Source organism: Chiloscyllium plagiosum, chromosome 33, assembly GCF_004010195.1.
Source record: "Chiloscyllium plagiosum isolate BGI_BamShark_2017 chromosome 33, ASM401019v2, whole genome shotgun sequence".
Lineage (NCBI taxonomy): Eukaryota > Metazoa > Chordata > Chondrichthyes > Orectolobiformes > Hemiscylliidae > Chiloscyllium > Chiloscyllium plagiosum.
The window spans coordinates 4,224,528-4,243,252 of NC_057742.1; the positions used below are offsets into that span (position 1 = coordinate 4,224,528).

Consider the following 18,725-nt stretch of genomic DNA (forward strand, 5'->3'; position numbering starts at 1 on the left):
AACATTTTAACGTTTGAGAAGAACAACATGTCACAGACAGTTGTATACATGAATCATAATCCTCTTACACTCAGACAAGAATAGAAGACTATTTCATTGTAGTCTTATGTTACAGACTTTTAATGAACAAACTGTACATGTTGCAGGTCATAAAAATATGATAGCAGATGCATTATCAGATTTAAAGCATAAAATATTGATAAGATTGAACAGATACATATATATATGTGCACAAATTAATATGAGCTTAGATACTGTATATCACAGTAATGGGGTTAATTAGACAAAAAATGAAGCCATCTTCATTTTGTTCTTGGGGGGAGGGGGGGGGGGGGGAAGAGAGGTGTTATGAAGTCGAAGGCGTGTACTGTACCTTTAAGGATGAATGCTGTTTTGCACTTACGAAGCTTACAGAGCTTACACGAACCTGTCATATGACTAGCTAACAGTCTCAGAGTGTACTGAAAAATTGAAAATATGTAATATGTAATATTTGGCTATGAAATGGATACCTGTTGACAACAATTCGAATTTAGCTAATCAGTTTAAATTATGACCCAGGAAAATAAAACCCAATCTAGTTTGAGTTTGTTGTTTTTGTCAACCTGATGTTTGGGGTATAAAGCAGCAGGCATTTTGAAAATTAGACAGAGTAAAGCACAATTGAGAGACTGCCATTCAAATCACTCTCTATCAAAGGTACCTTTTTCACATGAAACATCTTTGCAATAAAAGATAGAAGACACGCAGGGAGATCTTCAGCCGAATGAAGCAGGACACCAGGGACTACAGCTGCTGTGTAGTTTTGAAATTAAATTGATGTAATTTTAATACAGGTTTTTATTGGAACAGCATGTTGTTATAGAGTTAGAAGTAGATAACAAATATTTAAGAGAAAGGAGGCTTAGAGTTGTAAATAGTTGATGTTTAATGTTCACTTTTAGAGTTAAGGAATAAATTGACATTATTTTCTTTAAATAGTGAAATTTGGCAGTTCTATGTCACACATTTTAACATATTACGAGGAGAAGTGTGCTTTTCTTGGTGTTTCATTTAATTAGCAGAGGGTTCACTGCAGTGTCATAACAGTACCTGGAACGCGTCGCCAGCAGAGGTAGTAGAGGCGGGCACGATAGCGTCATTTAGGATGTATCTAGAGAGGTACACAAATGGGCAGGGAGCAGAGGGATACCGATCCTTCGAAAATAGGCAGATTTAGATAGAGGTTCTGGACCAGCACAGGCTTGAAGGGCCAAAGAGCCTGTTCCTCTGCTATAAGTTTCTTTGTTCTTTGACATTCACACTGGCAATAGCTGTCTTTTCATCCCAAGTCATTTCAGCATTCAGAAAGATAATGTTTCCTCTACAAAGAGGTAAGGATGGCACAAACTAAAAAGGGCTTACAAAAATGCAAAAAGGAGCACAGATCTGCCGACTGAGAAAGATAGCAAGGTGAACAAATGGCCATAAAGCAGTTGAAAACAGCTACTAAAAATTATTATAATAAAGGAAACTTGCAAGGGTTATCACATTGAATAAGAATACATTTTATAGTTACAAAGGGAAAGTGGGTGGTCAGGAGCAAAACTGGCCCACTAAAGACTGAAAATGAGGACATGGTCAATAACAGCGTCAGAGACCCGGGTTCAATTCCCGCCTCAGGCGACTGACTGTGTGGAGTTTGCACGTTCTCCCAGTGTCTGCGTGGGTTTCCTTCGGGTGCTCCGGTTTCCTCCCACAGTCCAAAGATGTGCAGGTCAGGTGAATTGGCCATGCTAAATTGTCCCTAGTGTTAGGTAAGGGGTAAATGTAGGGGTATGGGTGGGTTGCGCTTCGGCGGGTCGGTGTGGACTTGTTGGGCCGAAGGGCCTGTTTCCACACTGTAAGTAATCTAATCTAACTTTGGGGAAATGGCAGACATGTAAAATAATTACAGAAGTTGCTGGTAAAGCTAAGTAGAACTATGGAGCATCTATGGAGAGAAAGACGACTGAACATTTTGGGTCCAGTGACGCTTCTTCGCCAGACCAGAAATGTTAACTCTGCTTTCTCTCTACTTATGCTGCCAGAATGCTGAGTTTTTCTGATAATTTCTGTTTGTTTCTGAATTCCAGCATCTGCAATTCTTTGGTTTGTATGCTGAATAATTATTTTGCCTTAATACTTACAGTAGCAAAAGGAGGATAGCTTGAGTAAATCCTGAGGAAATAGTGGATCAGGAACAGAAAGTGAATAAAACTAACATAAGTAAAACACTGAGAATGAGGAAATTAACAGAACTTAAGTGTGACAAACCCTGACTTGGCAGTTTTCATCCGAGGGTGTTAAAATAGTAGAGGGGATCACAGTGCAGATGACCTAACTATAATCATTCAGAGTTCCCTGGATAAAGAAGCGGTTTGTTTGATTAGATTAGATTACATTACATTATAGTGTGGAAACAGGCCCTTCGGCCCAACAAGTCCACACCGACCCACCGAAGCGCAACCCACCCATACCCCTACATTTACCCCTTACCTAACACTACGGGCAATTTAGTATAGCCAATTCACCTGGCCCTGCACATCTTTGGACTGTGGGAGGAAACCGGAGCACCCGGAGGAAACCCATGCAGACACGGGGAGAACGTGCAAACTCCACACAGTCAGTCGCCTGAGTCGGGAATTGAACCCGGGTCTCTGGCGCTGTGAGGCAGCAGTGCTAACCACTGGGCCACCGTGCCGCCCAGTAATTTGGATTGGAAAATTTCATGCCACTTTGCTTTTTGAGAATGAAGTAACAGGAAAGACAGGGAAGTTAAAAAAGGAGTTAGCCTAACTTCTGTATCAGGAAATTGTTGCAGTCTATAATCAAGGATAGGGTAACTGAACACCTTGAAAAATTTTAATCAGGGAGAGTCAGTGTGGATTCGTAACAGGCAGGTCATGCCTGACAAATTTCATTGTACTTTTTTTAAGCAAGTGACTTAATTGGTGGACAGGGAATTAAAAAAAACTTCACAGGTTGATGGCATCATGGGCTGGGACAGCACTTATTGCCCATTCCAGAAGTCAAACACACTGCTGCGGCTCTGAAGTCACAAGTAGGTCAGACCGGGTAAGGTCAGCAGTTTCCTTCCCTAAAGAACATTAGTGTACCAGATGGGTTTTTCCTGACAATTGATTTTGGATTCATGATCATTAGACTCTTAATGCCAGATTTTTACTAAATTCATCTGCCATTGCTGCATTTAAACTCAGGTGCACAGAACATTACCTGGGTTTCTGGATTAACAGTCTGGTGATAATACTAATAGGCCATTACCTCCCTTTATGTAATGTTCATGGATGTCATGTATATGGACTTCCAAAGAGGTGTGATGAAGTCCCATATAAGAGGCTGTTGCTAAGGTTAAAGCCCACGGAATTGAGGACAAATTACTGACATGGCTGGGAACTCAGTTGAGTGGCAGGTTACAGAATTTAGGTAGAATGGGTAAGTACTCAAATTGGCAGATGTGACCACTGATGTCCAACAGGATCTATGTTGGGGCCCCAATTATTCACCTTATTTATAATGACTTGGGTAATGGCACAAAGTCATAGATCCAAACTTGCTGATGACACAAACTTAGGCAGCTTTGTAGACTATGTAGATGATAGCATTAAATTACAGAAGGATACTGATAGACAAGGTGCATGGGCAAAGCTGTGGCAGATTGAGTTCAATATAATAATTGAGAGGTTATTCAACTTAGACTGAGAAAAGGATAGATTTGGGTACTTTTTAGATGGTATGAAGTTAAATATCGTCGAAGTTCAGGAAGATTTGGGGGGGGGGGGGGAAGAGGTTCAGGTGCATAAATCTTGAAAGTGCCACAAACAGCTGCAAAAAATAATCAAATAGCTAATGGAATGCTGGTGTTTATATCTAAAGGACTGCAATATAAAGATTTAAAGTTATGTGACAGCTATATAAAATGCTAGTTAGACCCCACTAGAGTACTGCAAGCATGTTTGGGCACCACATCTGAGGAAGGATATATTGGCCTTGGAAGGAATATTATGCAGATTTACACAAAAGTTACCTGGGCTTCAGGGTTAAGTTATGAGGACAGATTATACAAATTAGGCCTGTTTTCTCTAGAATTCTGTAAGTTAAGGTGCGATCGGATTGAAGTCTTCAAAACATTAACAGGAAGAGAAAGGATAGATAAATAAAATATTTCCACTAGTTGGAGATTCTTGAACTAGAGGGCATAGTCTGAGACTTAGGGCTTGGACTTTGAGGCAAAATGTCAGAAGCAGTTTTGTATACAAAGTGTGGTTGAGGTTTGGAACTCTCTATGACAAATGGCAGTTGATCAGTTGTTAGTTTTAAGTCTGAAATAGATAAGTTTTTGACAAATGGAAGTATTAACGAATATAGCCAACGGTAGGCATATCAAGTTTGGCCACAGATCAGTCATGATATAATGGCACAGCAAGCTCACTGTGCTGAATTTTCCACCAGTTCCTAATTTCCCAATTGGAACCTAATAAAATGGAGCCCAACAACATATTCAGCGAGTATTAAAATGTTGACAATAGGCTTTCCATATCAAGTCCAACAGAATAAAGTACAGGAAGACAACCCTTTATCTGAAATCCCAAAAGCTCCAAAGTCTAAAGGTTTTTTTGCTAATTATTTTCTCATTAATAAGGTTGTTTGGCGTGCAAACAGTTAACTCAGGTCCACACCCACTCGATGCATGTCACTCAGATGCAACATGCAGGGGCATGGTCCAGCACTGGCAGGCCTCAACTTTGTTTCAGGGCCCGTTTTACTCAAGTCAGTCTGTTCTTTGGAAAGAGTTTTTTTTAAAACAATTTTACCAAACTGTCACTTATTCTGAAATTCAAAAAATTCTGAATTCCAAAACCCAGCTGGACCTGAGCATTTCGGATAAAAGATTGTGTACCTGTAAATTGTTGTGCATATTATATTGATATTTATACAGTATATTCACACTGTTATAATCAAATGTTGCATGAAAATCCGAAAAAAGTGCTGCTGAATTCACACTAAACCTTAATGGACTTACTTTTATAGATGTCTCGTGAAAGTGTGATCTGGCAGTGGAATGACAATATTCAAACTCTAATGTTGCTGCCTATACTTAAGTACTTGCATAATTTTAACTCCTTGGGTCAGCAGACAACATACACAGATATACAAGTACAACTTGTGTATCAAGCATGCCAGTTTTGCTTCAAACATGAGACAATATGCACTGGTACACATTTTTAATACTGACTGACATAACCACAATATCTGAAAACTATTCTCATGTTGGATATACAAAATACAAACAAATGATCAGTATGTTAGGCAGCATCTGTGGGATAGAGAAACAGTTAACTTTTCAGGTTGAATACCATTAAAAATCTGATTTATATGATGACATAGTGATGTTGGTCTGTTCTGATAAGTCACAGATGCTAACTGTTTCTCTAGCCACATAGCCTACCTGACAGGCTGCATGTTTCTAGCATTCGCTGTTTTCATTCTATTCTGGAAAAGGGTAGGAAGTATAAAAGGTTTCAACTTAGAAGCTCCTTGTGGGGAATAAAATTTACAATAACATTTTATGGAGGTAAGAAAGAAATTTTACCACCTTTTGTCAGACACACACCAGGTAATTCCATTGCTGTTAAAATATACTAGCAAAAAAAGTAAATGAGGTAGTTAGAAACTCAGTAACACATACAACCTAAAAAGAAAGACTTCAGAGAAATGAAATCTACTACCTTTTGTAGTATGAGACCTTCTGAAATCTGTAACACCGATTGTTTTTAGCTTGAATCAGACTTTGCAATTGTGACTGAACCATGAATTACCCTGAACAGTGGTTCACTGATACACTGAAATTCTGTGTCGCCTGCAGGAGTTTGCCTGGAGACACATCTTTGTTCTGTTTTCAGTAAGATATGAGCTGAGTTTTAACAAATACAGCCTTATTTTACAAAAATGTGAATATTACCATGGTGACTAGATTTCCAAACCACTGATGAGCAAGTTCATGGCCAACTACCAAAGCGACCCACTGTTTTGATGAAGCACAGGAGTTTTTGGGATCAATTAGGAGAGCCGTTTCTCTGGAGGAAATGAAAAATAAGAGATATATTTCAGGAAGTGAGAAGAGCATTTTGAAGGTAAATAATTAAACCTATAGAGCTTCTAAAGATATTTCAGGGTAAATTTACAGAGTATTTTTTGCTTACTCCACTTTGTAATTACACCAAGGTCTTGTATGTCAGGATCTGTGCTGTCAGTGCTGTTTCCATCACATTAATTCCAGAATTCAAACAGTGTGGAATGATGTTCAAGAACGAAACACACAGTCCATCCACTTCACTCATCTCAATACTGATCTACTAGTATATTGCAGTACCAGAGCATGTCCTTAATAAAAGGACAATTCAGTTGTCTAAGTTTGTTAGAATCCTCAAAACACATTAATGGAGTTCAAAAGTGTACTTCACATTAAGTTGTACATTTAGTTCTGACTGAAAAATTAAGTTCCCACCCAGATCTAAATTCTAAATTGTAAAATTCAATCTCACTGACCCTAAAATTTAAAGTGAATGGAACTCCTGGTAGTTTTGGCCATTAAGCTTGAATAACCGAATCATACGGCTAGCCTGGTCTCACTCCAACTTTGAGAACTAAGTTCTGAAGAAGGGTCACTGAACTTGAAACATTAACTGTTTTTTCTGCACAGATGCTGCCATCTCTCCTGAGTTTTTCTCGCAATTTTTGTTGTTTGTTTGAGATACTGATGGCAGTTAGAGCAAAAGTATGGATGCTGTGCCCGAGGGAGGGGAAAACAAAGTAGGATTCTGGGTTCTTACAGGTGCCTACTTTTCCATTTTGAGCTATTATTAGTAATTGGATACCAAAACCAAATGCTGTTCAATTCAGAGTGTTGATTTCTGAATTGTGAGGAGAAACATGTGAGACAGAGTGGTGCCAAACGGCTTTGGTTGACATCGAGTATTAAAATGTTATAAGTGCTAGGGCAGCAGAGGCAAGGAAACATCCAGAGCCTGCAGACAGAAAGCATCCATCTCTCCCTCTCTCTGTCCATGTGGGAAAAAGACAGAAAATGCCAAAACATTTTGAAGACTTAAATCCACCTGATCAACCGCTGAAGGATGACAGCCACCCTATAGCCAACACCATTTATTATTGCTAAAATCAAAAGAACTGATAGAAAATAACTTTCTACACCTTGTGTCTAGATTTTTAATCTTTACCCTGCCAATGTTTTTTAATGTGTGGTATCAATTTGTGTTGTGTCTGGAAAATTGAATATGTGTGTGTATGTGGGTTGTTAGAAGGGGTACACTAAGTTGTATAGCAATAAATTAGAAATTCTTTTTGCTGAAGTTAAGTCTGATACAATAAAGAGTCTTTTTTTATTGTCAAAGCTGGTAGAAATCAGGTGACAGCTTATTGGACATTAGGACAGAATTATCAACACACACTTCCCATTTAAGTTGTGGCAATATTTAAAGCTTTGGACACATTTAAGAATTGCAGCATTTTAAATGTTATGAGCAATGGGATAATAAACTGCTTAAAATGTTCACAAGTGCAATAGACTTGAAACCAATTGTGGTTCGTATTTGACTTAATGATAACTTGTCAAGAAAAATGTTCTAATTTACAATTGGTTCTTCCAAGGGTTTTGATCAGTTCGAAGAACATGTCATAAGAATGAATTGTACCAAAGTACAAAAGCTTCTTAAAGTGCAGAAATATCTCGATGAAGACTTCTGAAATTTTTAGAAGTAGGTTCTCAGATATCTTATTTGATTGATTTCAATTCGGTATGTGGAGTACGAGTATGGAAGATTCCTCTTCCTACTACTTAGATGCTTAGTGGTGCATTGTAGCACTGTCAGTGTATATCAACTTAGCATAGATCCAGTTTGCGACACATGTGGAGAATTATTTGAACTACTGCAGTGTAACTAAATTTTCGTGAACCATTGATAACTTTCATGAATGTCCTTTTATAAAAGATCAATTAAATAAAATAGCTGTCTGTTAACTAGCTCCTAGAAATTACAGAAGCATTTCAGGAAGATTTTTTGGACCTCAAAATCAAGTAGGATATTTCGAGAAAGGTGGCAAATAGAGTTTGCATATTTTCTTCTCAGGGAGCTGGAGGATGAGGGAGGTGAAATATAAATATTAATTGAAAACACTTTAAACCAACTTTTTAACAAATAGTTACTTAACGGCCAACGCTGCATTGTTTTTTAAGCTTGGTTATCAAGCGTAGCTGACCAAACATAATCCTGAATAGAGAATTTATATTAATACATTTAGAAATTAGGAATATTAGACTGCAGAAAGAAAGCTTATTAGAGGTAGAAGGAAAAGAGTAGGTAGGGAAAGAACAAACTTTTCATAATGGAAAGATGTAGGGGTCTCTTTGGTGGACTATTCTGTTACTAAATATAAAAATGAGGGATGAGGAGCAAAGTAAATCCAAGATGATGCCAAATTGAGAATATGGGAGATTGTGTCTAGGACCACTAGAAACTACAGAAGGTTACAGATTGAAAAGCAGGATAGGCAGCTAAAAGCACAAGTCTTGCATTTTACTGGACTTTTCATGACTACCGGACATCTCAAAGGTTTCACTAAAAAGGAAGTATTTTTGAAGAGTAGCCACTGATAGCTAGTTCCCACAACAACATTGTACTAATGCCCAGATCATTATCTTTTTGTTATGTTGAGTGATTCGTAGAAGTCATAAACGTTTAGGACACAGAAAAAGACTATTTGGTCATTTGTATTGGTGCTAGCTGAACATTGAGCATTGTAGATTAATTCCACTTTCCAGCAATTGGTTTGTACTCCAGGCAATTTATAAACAAAACTGAAGGTTTCTGCCTCTACTAGCTTTCCAGTGAGTGAGAAGCAAACCAGACACTCATTGGTTGAAAACCATTTTTCCTCATCTCCCCTCTAATTGTGGGCGGCACGGTGGCACAGTGGTTAGCACTGCTGCCTCACAGCGCCAGAGACTCGGGTTCAACTCCCGCCTCAGGCGACTCACTGTGTGGAGTTTGCACATTCTCCCAGTGTCTGCGTGGGTTTCCTCCGGGTGCTCCGGTTTCCTCCCACAGTCCAAAAATGTGCAGGTTAGGTGAATTGGCCATGCTAAATTGCCCGTAGTGTTAGGTGAAGGGGTAAATGTAGGAATATGGGTCTGGGTGGTATACGCTTCGGCGGGTCGGTGTGGACTTGTTGGGCCGAAGGGCCTGTTTCCACACTAAGTAATCTAATCTAATTCTTCCACCTTCACTTTAAATCTATGCCTTCTCATCTGTGATTCTGTCAAAGCAAGCAGGTCTTTCCATTCACTCTGTCCAGAATTTTACACATCTCAATCAAACTTACCCTCAGAATCCCCTGCTCCAAGCATAACAATCCCAACCTATCAAATCTTCCTGCTATTTCCAACCTTGTAACATCACCATAAATCTCTTCTACACTCTCCCTCGCCAATTACGTCCTCTGTATTATAACAACCAGGACTGTACACAGTACTTAATTGGTGGCCAAAGTTATGATTTATACAGTTCCAGCATAACCTCCCTATTCTTACATTTTGTACCACAGCTAATAAAAGAAAGGATTCTATACACATTTTGGAATCACCTTATCAATTTGTTCGAACACCAGCGATTCCCTCTTCCAAGCATATTGCTTGTGGGGAAATACCTCTTTTAGCATAACTGCACTAATGTTGAGCAGAAGACGAGGTCTCATGCCACACTGAGTCAAATGATGCTTCCAAGTTACCAAATGTAATGATTTATGCCAGGAGAATCAAGGGACTGAGTGTTGTTCTGGCTAGTTGTCCAACATTGACATTACTATAATTCAATTTGACTATATTTTACTGTTGCATGAATAACCTACCACTATACAGATTAACTCCATTAATAATCAAATCCTGCTTGAACACGGAGATGATGTCTACATTGCATGTCGTCAGACACAGCACCATACCCTAGCACATAGGGCCAGTGTTCATCAACTCCAGCTGTGCAGGTAATATGGCCAATTCATCTGGCATTGAAGATTTGCATTAACTCTGGTGTCGGGGATATTGTTAGTCTCAATACTTGCTGGGCGAATGATTTCTATCTCTGGATCTTTCGGATTCGCATTAGTTAGTTATTTCTCTCAAGCCACCTGCTTTTTGTGCCTAGTACAAAGCCAAAATATTTGAACTGGCTCTCTGGGAGCTTGACCCCATCCCTTCACACTGCTGCTATTGTTTCAGCTTTTAAAAATACACTCCAAAGCCTCAAGCTATTCACTTGGAACATACTGCTCATCACTTCTGTCTCACTCTCTCTTTATAGAAGAACCAGGACAAAATACTCCTCTTAAAGCCAAAATATCAACACAACTTTCCCCTCCACTTTATAAAAATGATCAATATACAAAGATAACTTCATTTATAAAAACCTTTAGTCTTATGTTACTAATACATTACAATATATATACATTATATACACATTTCAACGAATGTTTGCATGCTTACAGTGAATACTACAGTCCATTTTAATCAATTTTTTCCTGCCACAGAACATCTCAGTCTTCCTTCACAGTCTCGACAATGTGCTGGTAATTATCTTCTCTTGTTCTGCCACATGCATAATTTTCAAATTGAATGGCTACAAATAATAAGCTCCATCTAAACTGTCTGAAGTTTTTATCCTTAAATTTTTTCCCAAAGCTTTAAGTGGTTATGATCAGCATATACAATTGTTTCAGACACAGTACTGGCAACATAAATGTTGAAATGTTGCAATGCTAACAGCAAACACATGGCCTCCTTTTCAATTGTGGAATATTTCTGTTGATGAATACTCAGCAACACTATTTTCTCGTAGTCTTCTTGCAAGAGTACAGCACCAACACCCACTTGCATTTGTACTGATAGCCACCTTGAATGGCTTTGTAGTTAGGTGTGACTAACACGAGGGCAGTGGTTAACAGCTTTCAGGTTGTCACATGCCTTTTGACGCTCTTGCTACCATGGAAATTTTCTGCACCTTGTCAACAGGACAGTCAGTGGAATAAGCACACTGCTAAATTTTGGTATGAACTTTAAATAAAAACCATTCAGTCCCAGGAACTGTAGTATTTCCCTCTTCAGTGTGATGGGAAAGTTCTAAATAAACTTTGTTTTTATATCCTGTGCAGTCATTCGTCCATGACCAATAACATAACCCAGGAGTATGACTTGGGCTTTTGCAAATTCCCTCTTAGGAAGTTTATCACCAAGCCTGCTTCCTGAAGTTAGCTGAACAATTCAACAGACCTTCCAAATACTCCTTCCACATCTCACCAGACCATCCATGTACACAACACAACAGGGTAATCCTGAAATGACTATTGGTTATTCTTTGAAATGTGGCTGATGCATTCTTCATACCAAATTACATAACATTAAACTGGTACAGTCCATTCGGTGTCATGTAATCAGAAATTTCCTTCACTCTTTCAGATAAGGTCCTTACCAATAAGTGTGCTTCCAATCTCTTTCTGAACCTGTGCCAACTTTAGAGGGTTACGTTTATAACGATACTGTTTAATTCAAACAGCAATTCCTAGATCTACATCATGACAGCACTGGAAGCAAATTGTGGGCTGGAGCCTGGGGTAGGAGGCAGTCAGAGTCCTGGAGGTGAGTCGTGGGCCACAGCCCAGCACGTGGAGGCAGTTAGGCCCTGTGTTCTGAAGCCTGGTAGGCACTGATTCAGTGAAATAGGTCAAGGACTGTAATTTGAGTTTTCTTAAAGCTTTGTATTCCTTCACTAGGCTTTCTTTTTACTCTTTCAATTCTGTAACAAACACAAAGTATCTGTACCTAGGTACTCTGTGCCAAAGCAGTGACATTACGAACTTTTCACTGCACTCATTTGAGTGCACATGACAATATTCTAATTGATGCGTAATTACTTCCCAGCTTATTCCCACCATGTGATTGTAATAATCCTTTCAGGTCATTTCAATTTTCCTCTGGAGGGGAACTCCATAACTTAGCCCAATTTGAGAACTTCCTCATTGTCCAGTTTAACTGGAGGAATGCCAAATTTACAACAATCATTGGTTCTTCAGACTGTTGCAACGAATAACACATTCTCCTTTTGCTTTATCTTCCCTATCAAAATACCTTTTGAACATATTCACCTGACACACTGATTTCTTTCTATCTGGCATTCTTATTAAATAATTCAGCTCATTCAATTTCCTTTCGATTTAATAAGGCCACCAAACCTTTCCTTTATAAGGTTCACTGACCACTAGCAGTAACACTAACATTATCTCCACGAGCAAAGTTGCAAATTTTTGATTTCTTGTCTGCTTCCTGCAACATCATATGTTTTGCTACTTTTAAATGCTGTCTCGTCAACTCACCTACTCTATTTAATCTTTCCCTAAAATTTGATTTGGTCTAAACATGTGGTCTCTGAACTGACTTGCCAATTTCTCTTGAAATGATTTCAGCGATCCACTTACCTAATGCCCAAAATTGATTCATTATGTACATGCCTAACTGTAAAAAAGGCAAATGGAACTCCTATATCCCAATCCTCTGGATAGTCTTGACTGTAAGTTGTCAACATGGTCTTTTAAGTTTGATACCACTGTTCAATGTTCTTTGCAATTCTGGATGGTATGCAGTGGATTTTATTTCTATCCAAAACTTCCTTGAATAACTGATTTAAAATTTGACTCTTGAACCAATTGTATCTCTGTGGGTAGTCCACATTTAGTAAAACATTTGAGTGACTCTTCTACAATCCTTTTAGCTGTGATGCTGCATAATGGAACGGCCCCCACTAAGTTAGTAGACACATTTGTTATGGACAACAAATATAGTTTCCCAATTTTTGTTTCAGGTAGGGGTAGAGGTCCTACGTAAAAGGTTCCTCAAATACAGGAATAGGTATTAAGGGTGCTGGTGTTATCACTGACTGACGTTTTCCAATTAGGTGACATATGACACGTCCAGCAAAAATCAACGACATCCTTATGTAATCCAAGCCAAAAAATATGTTTTTGCATTTTGACTTAAATTTTCTTTGCTCTCAAATGACTTCTTATTGGTAATTCATGTGCAAGCCACAATATCTCCTTTTTATAACTTACCGGTAATACAACTTGAACTTCTGCCGATTTTTCATCTGCCTGAATGTGTGATGGTCTCCATTTTCTCACCAAGACAATTTCTAAGATTGTAACATTCTGAGGTACACAGATTCTTTTTCGGTGTACACTTTTTGATACAACTGCTTTAGTTTTTCATCTTTGTTGCAATTCAGTTAACTTCTCTGAACTAAAAATATCCACGTTGTCCTCCACCTGTTTTTCTCTAACCATTTGCTCAAACATGGTTTCTGATAAATTGAACTTCAACTTTATCTTTATTCTACGATTTCTCCTCCTGTTCACTTGTGGCTTTGTGACCTTGTTACCAGAGTCAGGAAAAATCCCACAAGATACTTCCTTTATCACCTCAGTTTCCTGATTTTCCACTGGCTTTTCAACTCCCACCTGTAAACCAGCTACATCAATACAAAGAATAAACTATTTCTGGAACACAGAACTTCTCTATTACTCCACTTTTCGCTGGACTCCCCAATCTCACTTTATATAATGGAACACTGCTCTTCTCACATATTACCACTTTTTCTAGAAATACACCTCCCAAATTATGTATCTCCTTATCTCTCACCAAAGACGGACTTATTCCTTTACCTGCTCTCCTAGTACATGAGTTAAATCTTACCAACGCAAGTAAACTCTTTAAAAAGATTTGGCACTTTCTTCTCAACAAACTCTTAACCAGATTGTACATACTTTTGGCTTTATAGCTTCCACTGTGTTTTCCTTTACCACTTCAACAAAACTCACTGGCTTATCCTGTTTTCCCACATCTGTCTTCCCAGTGGCCTACTTTATTACTGTGAATACACTGAGCATTTTTATTTCTCTTTCCCCTTTACGAGTTTCCTTTTTACCCTGTGGCAAACTACCTTTACTATGTACAATGAGATCTCCTTTTCCCTTAACACTTGAGGATTTCTCTTTTCCTCAGTTTCTATTCCTCATGGATTGAAATTGATGTTGAAAGCCAAATTTTGATTTATGAACCAATTCATATTCATCTGGCATTTCTGCTGCTAATCTTGCAGTCTTAACCCTCTGCTCTTGCACACAAGTGCTCACAACTTCAGGAAGAAAATTTTTGAACTCCTTCAAAATAGTTCTCTAAGAGTGTTGTATGTTTGGTAAATTTTCTAGGCATTTATTCAAAGTTATTTCATTTGATTCTTTCAAACTCTATGTACGTCTGACTAAGTTCCCTTTTTAGATTTCTTAAACATTGCCTATAGGCTTCTGGCACTAGCTCATTCGCACTTAAGATTACTTTTTTCATCTCACCATACTTCCCAGATACCACCTCTGACAGTAATGTAAATAACTCACTATCTCTACCTACTAACCTTGTTTGGATCAACAATATCCACATGATTAATAGCCATTTCATTTATCTAGCCACTTTCTCAAATGAAATGAAAAAGGCTTTTACATCCTTCGCATTGAACTTAGACAATGCTTGGACATACTTAAACAGATCCCCAACAGGCCTTTGGCTATGATGGGATTGCTCTCCATCACTGTCCTCACCACTACTCCTACCTTCACCTCTACCTCCACCATTTTCAACGCAGAACTGGTACTGCAGATGCTGGAGATTAGAGTCAAAATTAGAGTGGTGCTGGAAAAGCGCAAATCAGGCAGCATCCGAGGAGCAGGAAAATTGACACTTCGAGCAAAAGCTCTTCATCAGGAATGTTGAAGGGCATTTGTCCAAAATGTTGATTTTCCTGCTCTTCGGATGCTGCCTGACCTGCTGTGCTTTCCCAGCATCACTCTAATCTTGACTCCACCATTTTCAGGCAACTTTGAGCTTTCAGTTCCAACCTCCGAAGTTCGAAAACTCTTTCCATTCTTCTACTAGGACCTTCCTTTCTGTTTCTTTTTCCTTTGCTTTCAATTGAAAAGGAAATGAAACAGTTTAAATTACATGTTCAAGTTGCTTCGTTTGCAATTGAAGTTTAGCCACATCCAAAGATTCCAAAGACATTTCTCACAATTGTAAATGTCGAGCTATTGCTGCAATTTCCTCTCCTTTTCACATGGATAAAAGCAACCACAGGTCGTCTGCCAACTCCAAAAGCTTTGCTTTGCTAACTTTCTGTACAACTCCACAAGTGACTTCTTCCATCCCAGGAGTCAGAGTCATAGAAACTCTTAGTGACTGAAAGAGCCATTTCAACACAGTGCACATTCTATTTAAATTAACCAAACAACATCTGAAAAAAAAAGTGTTAGTTCTATAATCCTAAACCCAACCTAGAATTAGAGATGTTGATCCCAACAAGAGACCCCAATTAGTTATAGACCAAACTAAAGCCCCTTAACATATATTAAGAAGATAACCTAGAACCCAACTTTTTTTTATTTTTAAAAAAGTATAAGGCGTTATGTTCTGGATGTAATTCAAGTGGCCAAACTACCAGACTTGAAGCAAAACACACTATTCTTACAGTATAGTTAAATGCAGACAAAGTAAGAATTAAAAAATTAGCTCAATTGTAACTCTATTGAAATATTTAACAAGACTACATATGTTAACCACCACTGATTAGCTGTTCCAAGATAATAATATCCCATAAACATAAGGCAGCACAGTGGCTCACAGCACCAGGGACCCAGGTAAGTGGGCAGGTCTGGTGGGCTGCTCTGGGGCTTGGTGATGACTCGATGGGCTGAATGGCCTGCTTCCACACTGTAGGGATTATAGGATTCTATAAACACACTTGGCAAAGGCAAATTCAGTAAAATAGATAGTCTCATCACTAGCAGCTGGAAACAGACCCAATTTTTTATTTGTAACAGAGAGCAGAATAACAACTTCCACATCCAGCTTCAAGACTCCAGCAAGTGCTAAAAGCTAAAACTAAAATCCTGGTTCTGTGGGAGCTTGATTTCAAGCACTTGCAGTCTCTTTATATCACCTGTCTTGCATTTTTCCCAGATTTGGGATAATACTTGATGAATCTATTGTCTGGATGTGCCATGTGCTTTCAAATAATCACAGCTGGAATTTGTACTTCAGGCTTTAATAGGCTGAGCGCACCATTCCTATTGTTGGAGTACAGAAGACCATCAGTTGTATGCGGTGGAAGGTATTGGATCTGTTCAATAGGATTTTTGATGATTTGACCAAGTTTGAGAAGTTCAACATTTCTGACAGGATCCAATGGGAGTACAACCTAAGGATAACAACAGTGTTCAGGATCCTAATTTTGCGTGATCAGAGAACAGCTTCTCTTAGGCCTGCCATCCAGCCCTCAAGCTTCTCCTGCCAAGTACTTCTCAGTGGGATGCAGGATTTGGATTCACCCTTAATCATCCAGTTCTTGTTGCGATTGTGAAGACGTTTGTCCCCTTATGGGTGAAGTGAAAGCCTTTTGATTTTGCAGTGTTGATGTTAAGTCTTGTACTTTGACAATAGTCATTTTATGTCTACTCAATGATCCAGATTAATATTCTGTTCCATTCGTCACGGGAGTTGCCAAGGAGAATTATGTTGTCCGCAAAGACCAAAGCAGAGCAGTTGATTCTTCTGCCTTCCCAGGAGCATGGAAGCTTCTTAGGTGGCCCTTTTTAGGGAGTACACCAAAACAGCCAATGCAATATTGAAAAGAGTGTTGGTAAGAGTGGGCTGTCGTGTTTTATTCCCTCCTCTATTTTTATTGGAATGACTTAGTTCTCCACTTTTCCACCATTATGGTACTGTTCAAGTATAGATCTTATCATTCTTTGCTGTTCTTTCATTGCCTTAAGACCCTCCTAGTCATTAATAGTTGCCGGCATGGTGGCTCAGTGGTTAGCACTGCTACCTCTCAGTGCCAGGGACCTGGGTTCAATTCCAGCCTCAGGCATCTGTCTGTGGGAAGTTTTCACGTTCTCCCAGTGTCTGTGTGGGCTTCTTCCTACAATCCAAAGATGTGCAGGTTAGGTGGATTGGCATTGGAAATGCAGGGTTACAAGGATTGGGTGTGGGCCTCAGTTGGATGCTCTGTGAACTCTGGGTTGAATGGCCTACCTCCATGCTGTAGAAATTCTATGATAGTTCAGTGATGCTCTCCATTAGCTCAATGCCAATGGCCCTGATATCGGGATCACCCTAGATGTCCATGAGTTCTTCAGCCTATGATGCTTCATGTCACATAATCCTGCCTGACATTTCATGCTGATCAAAGCCAATCTCATTTATGAACTTAGTTCAAGCAAACTGTGCTGGTTTGGTTAGGTAGCATTCTGCTGCTACATTTCACATAGTGGCAGGCTGTTGAGTGATATTCTCCACCCTTATTCTAAATGGTCTATCTGTTGCCCGTCAGCAAAACAGGCCTACTGTCAGGAGATGGCAGCCACAAAGCATGCAGAACAACCAACTGGTGATCACTACTTCTCATGCAAAAATTCAACCACATTGTGATTCCTTGAATATAGGTCACATGTTTCAGATATTTCACAGCTTAATGTTTTGGCAACCTTCTCTGATGTGCTCCCCTTTCCTCCATTGAATTTTTGTACTTTTTGTCGTAGGTTTGTATTTCTGTGTAGATTGCCTTTTTAGTGAATGGACAGCTGCTTAGGCTTTTCTATTACATAGTCACTGTCTACTGCGCTACCGACACATCTGGAATGACTCCTAGACTTGGAAAGTAAAGAGTCTAGTGGGCCTCTGATCCACGTGAAAGAGGATCGTTTACTAAATTTGGCAGGTTCAGGGCTGTAATTTAGGTAGCATTAGCTTTTTTTGTTTTATAGACCAGCGCTATAGATGCAATCATAAGGAGGTTGTTTGTCCAGGATATTTCCCAGTGGACTTTTGTGGGTCATAAGGCCCTTCCACTCTCTTTCAGTTGATACCATCCTAAGGCTAAGCATCCGATCAATGCGGATCTCCTACTTTTTATTTTGGAATGCTTCAGCCAACAATAGCCAACTATGTGCAGTATTGTTTTTAGGCCAACAGGGACACACAATTTGTCACTGAAGCTATGAAACCAATTAAACCTCTTCAGAAAGAAACTAGCCAGAGCTGGCTCTCTTACAGGATCCAATTAAGAGGTTCATAGTTACTCCTATCAGAAAAGTAAGTTCAGGGACTTTTGAACATTCACACTAAAGTCCCTCACTTCCTCGACAGCTCTCAATATTTTCTTGTTTATTGTATATTACTTTGATTTGCCCAAATGATCTAGTACTTCTCCAGGTTGAATTACATTTCACACTTCTCTGCCCATCTGATCAATTCATTGATATATTACTGCAATCTATAACTAATTTTCTCATTATCAATCTTGCAGCTAATTGTGGTATCATCTGCAAATTACCCAATCACGTTCTCTTTGTTCAAATTAGTAATATGTGCCACCAAAAGCTGGGGACCAAGCAGTGAGCTAGCCCAAAAAGGCAGCTTTCCAATTGCAAAAGTATTTGTCAACTAGTTTCTTGCCACTGAGTTAATTTTGTAAACAGCCTGCAACATTATGTTGAATCCCATGGGCTTCTTTTCA

The 18,725-nt window shown here is 39.0% G+C and overlaps 1 protein-coding gene across 2 annotated transcripts in view; it reads right to left on the bottom strand.

Moving 5' to 3' along the window:
• npepps (aminopeptidase puromycin sensitive) overlaps window positions 1-18,725 on the bottom strand; it is a 231,246-nt gene that overhangs the window by 79,971 nt on the left and 132,550 nt on the right. For both annotated transcript variants that reach the window (XR_006309177.1, XM_043674808.1), the window contains exon 9: window positions 6,002-6,116. Coding sequence is in view for 1 of the 2 variants with exons in the window: in XM_043674808.1 (XP_043530743.1) it covers window positions 6,002-6,116 (115 nt within the window). In the remaining variant the exon portion in view is untranslated. The remainder of the gene's footprint in view (window positions 1-6,001; window positions 6,117-18,725) is intronic.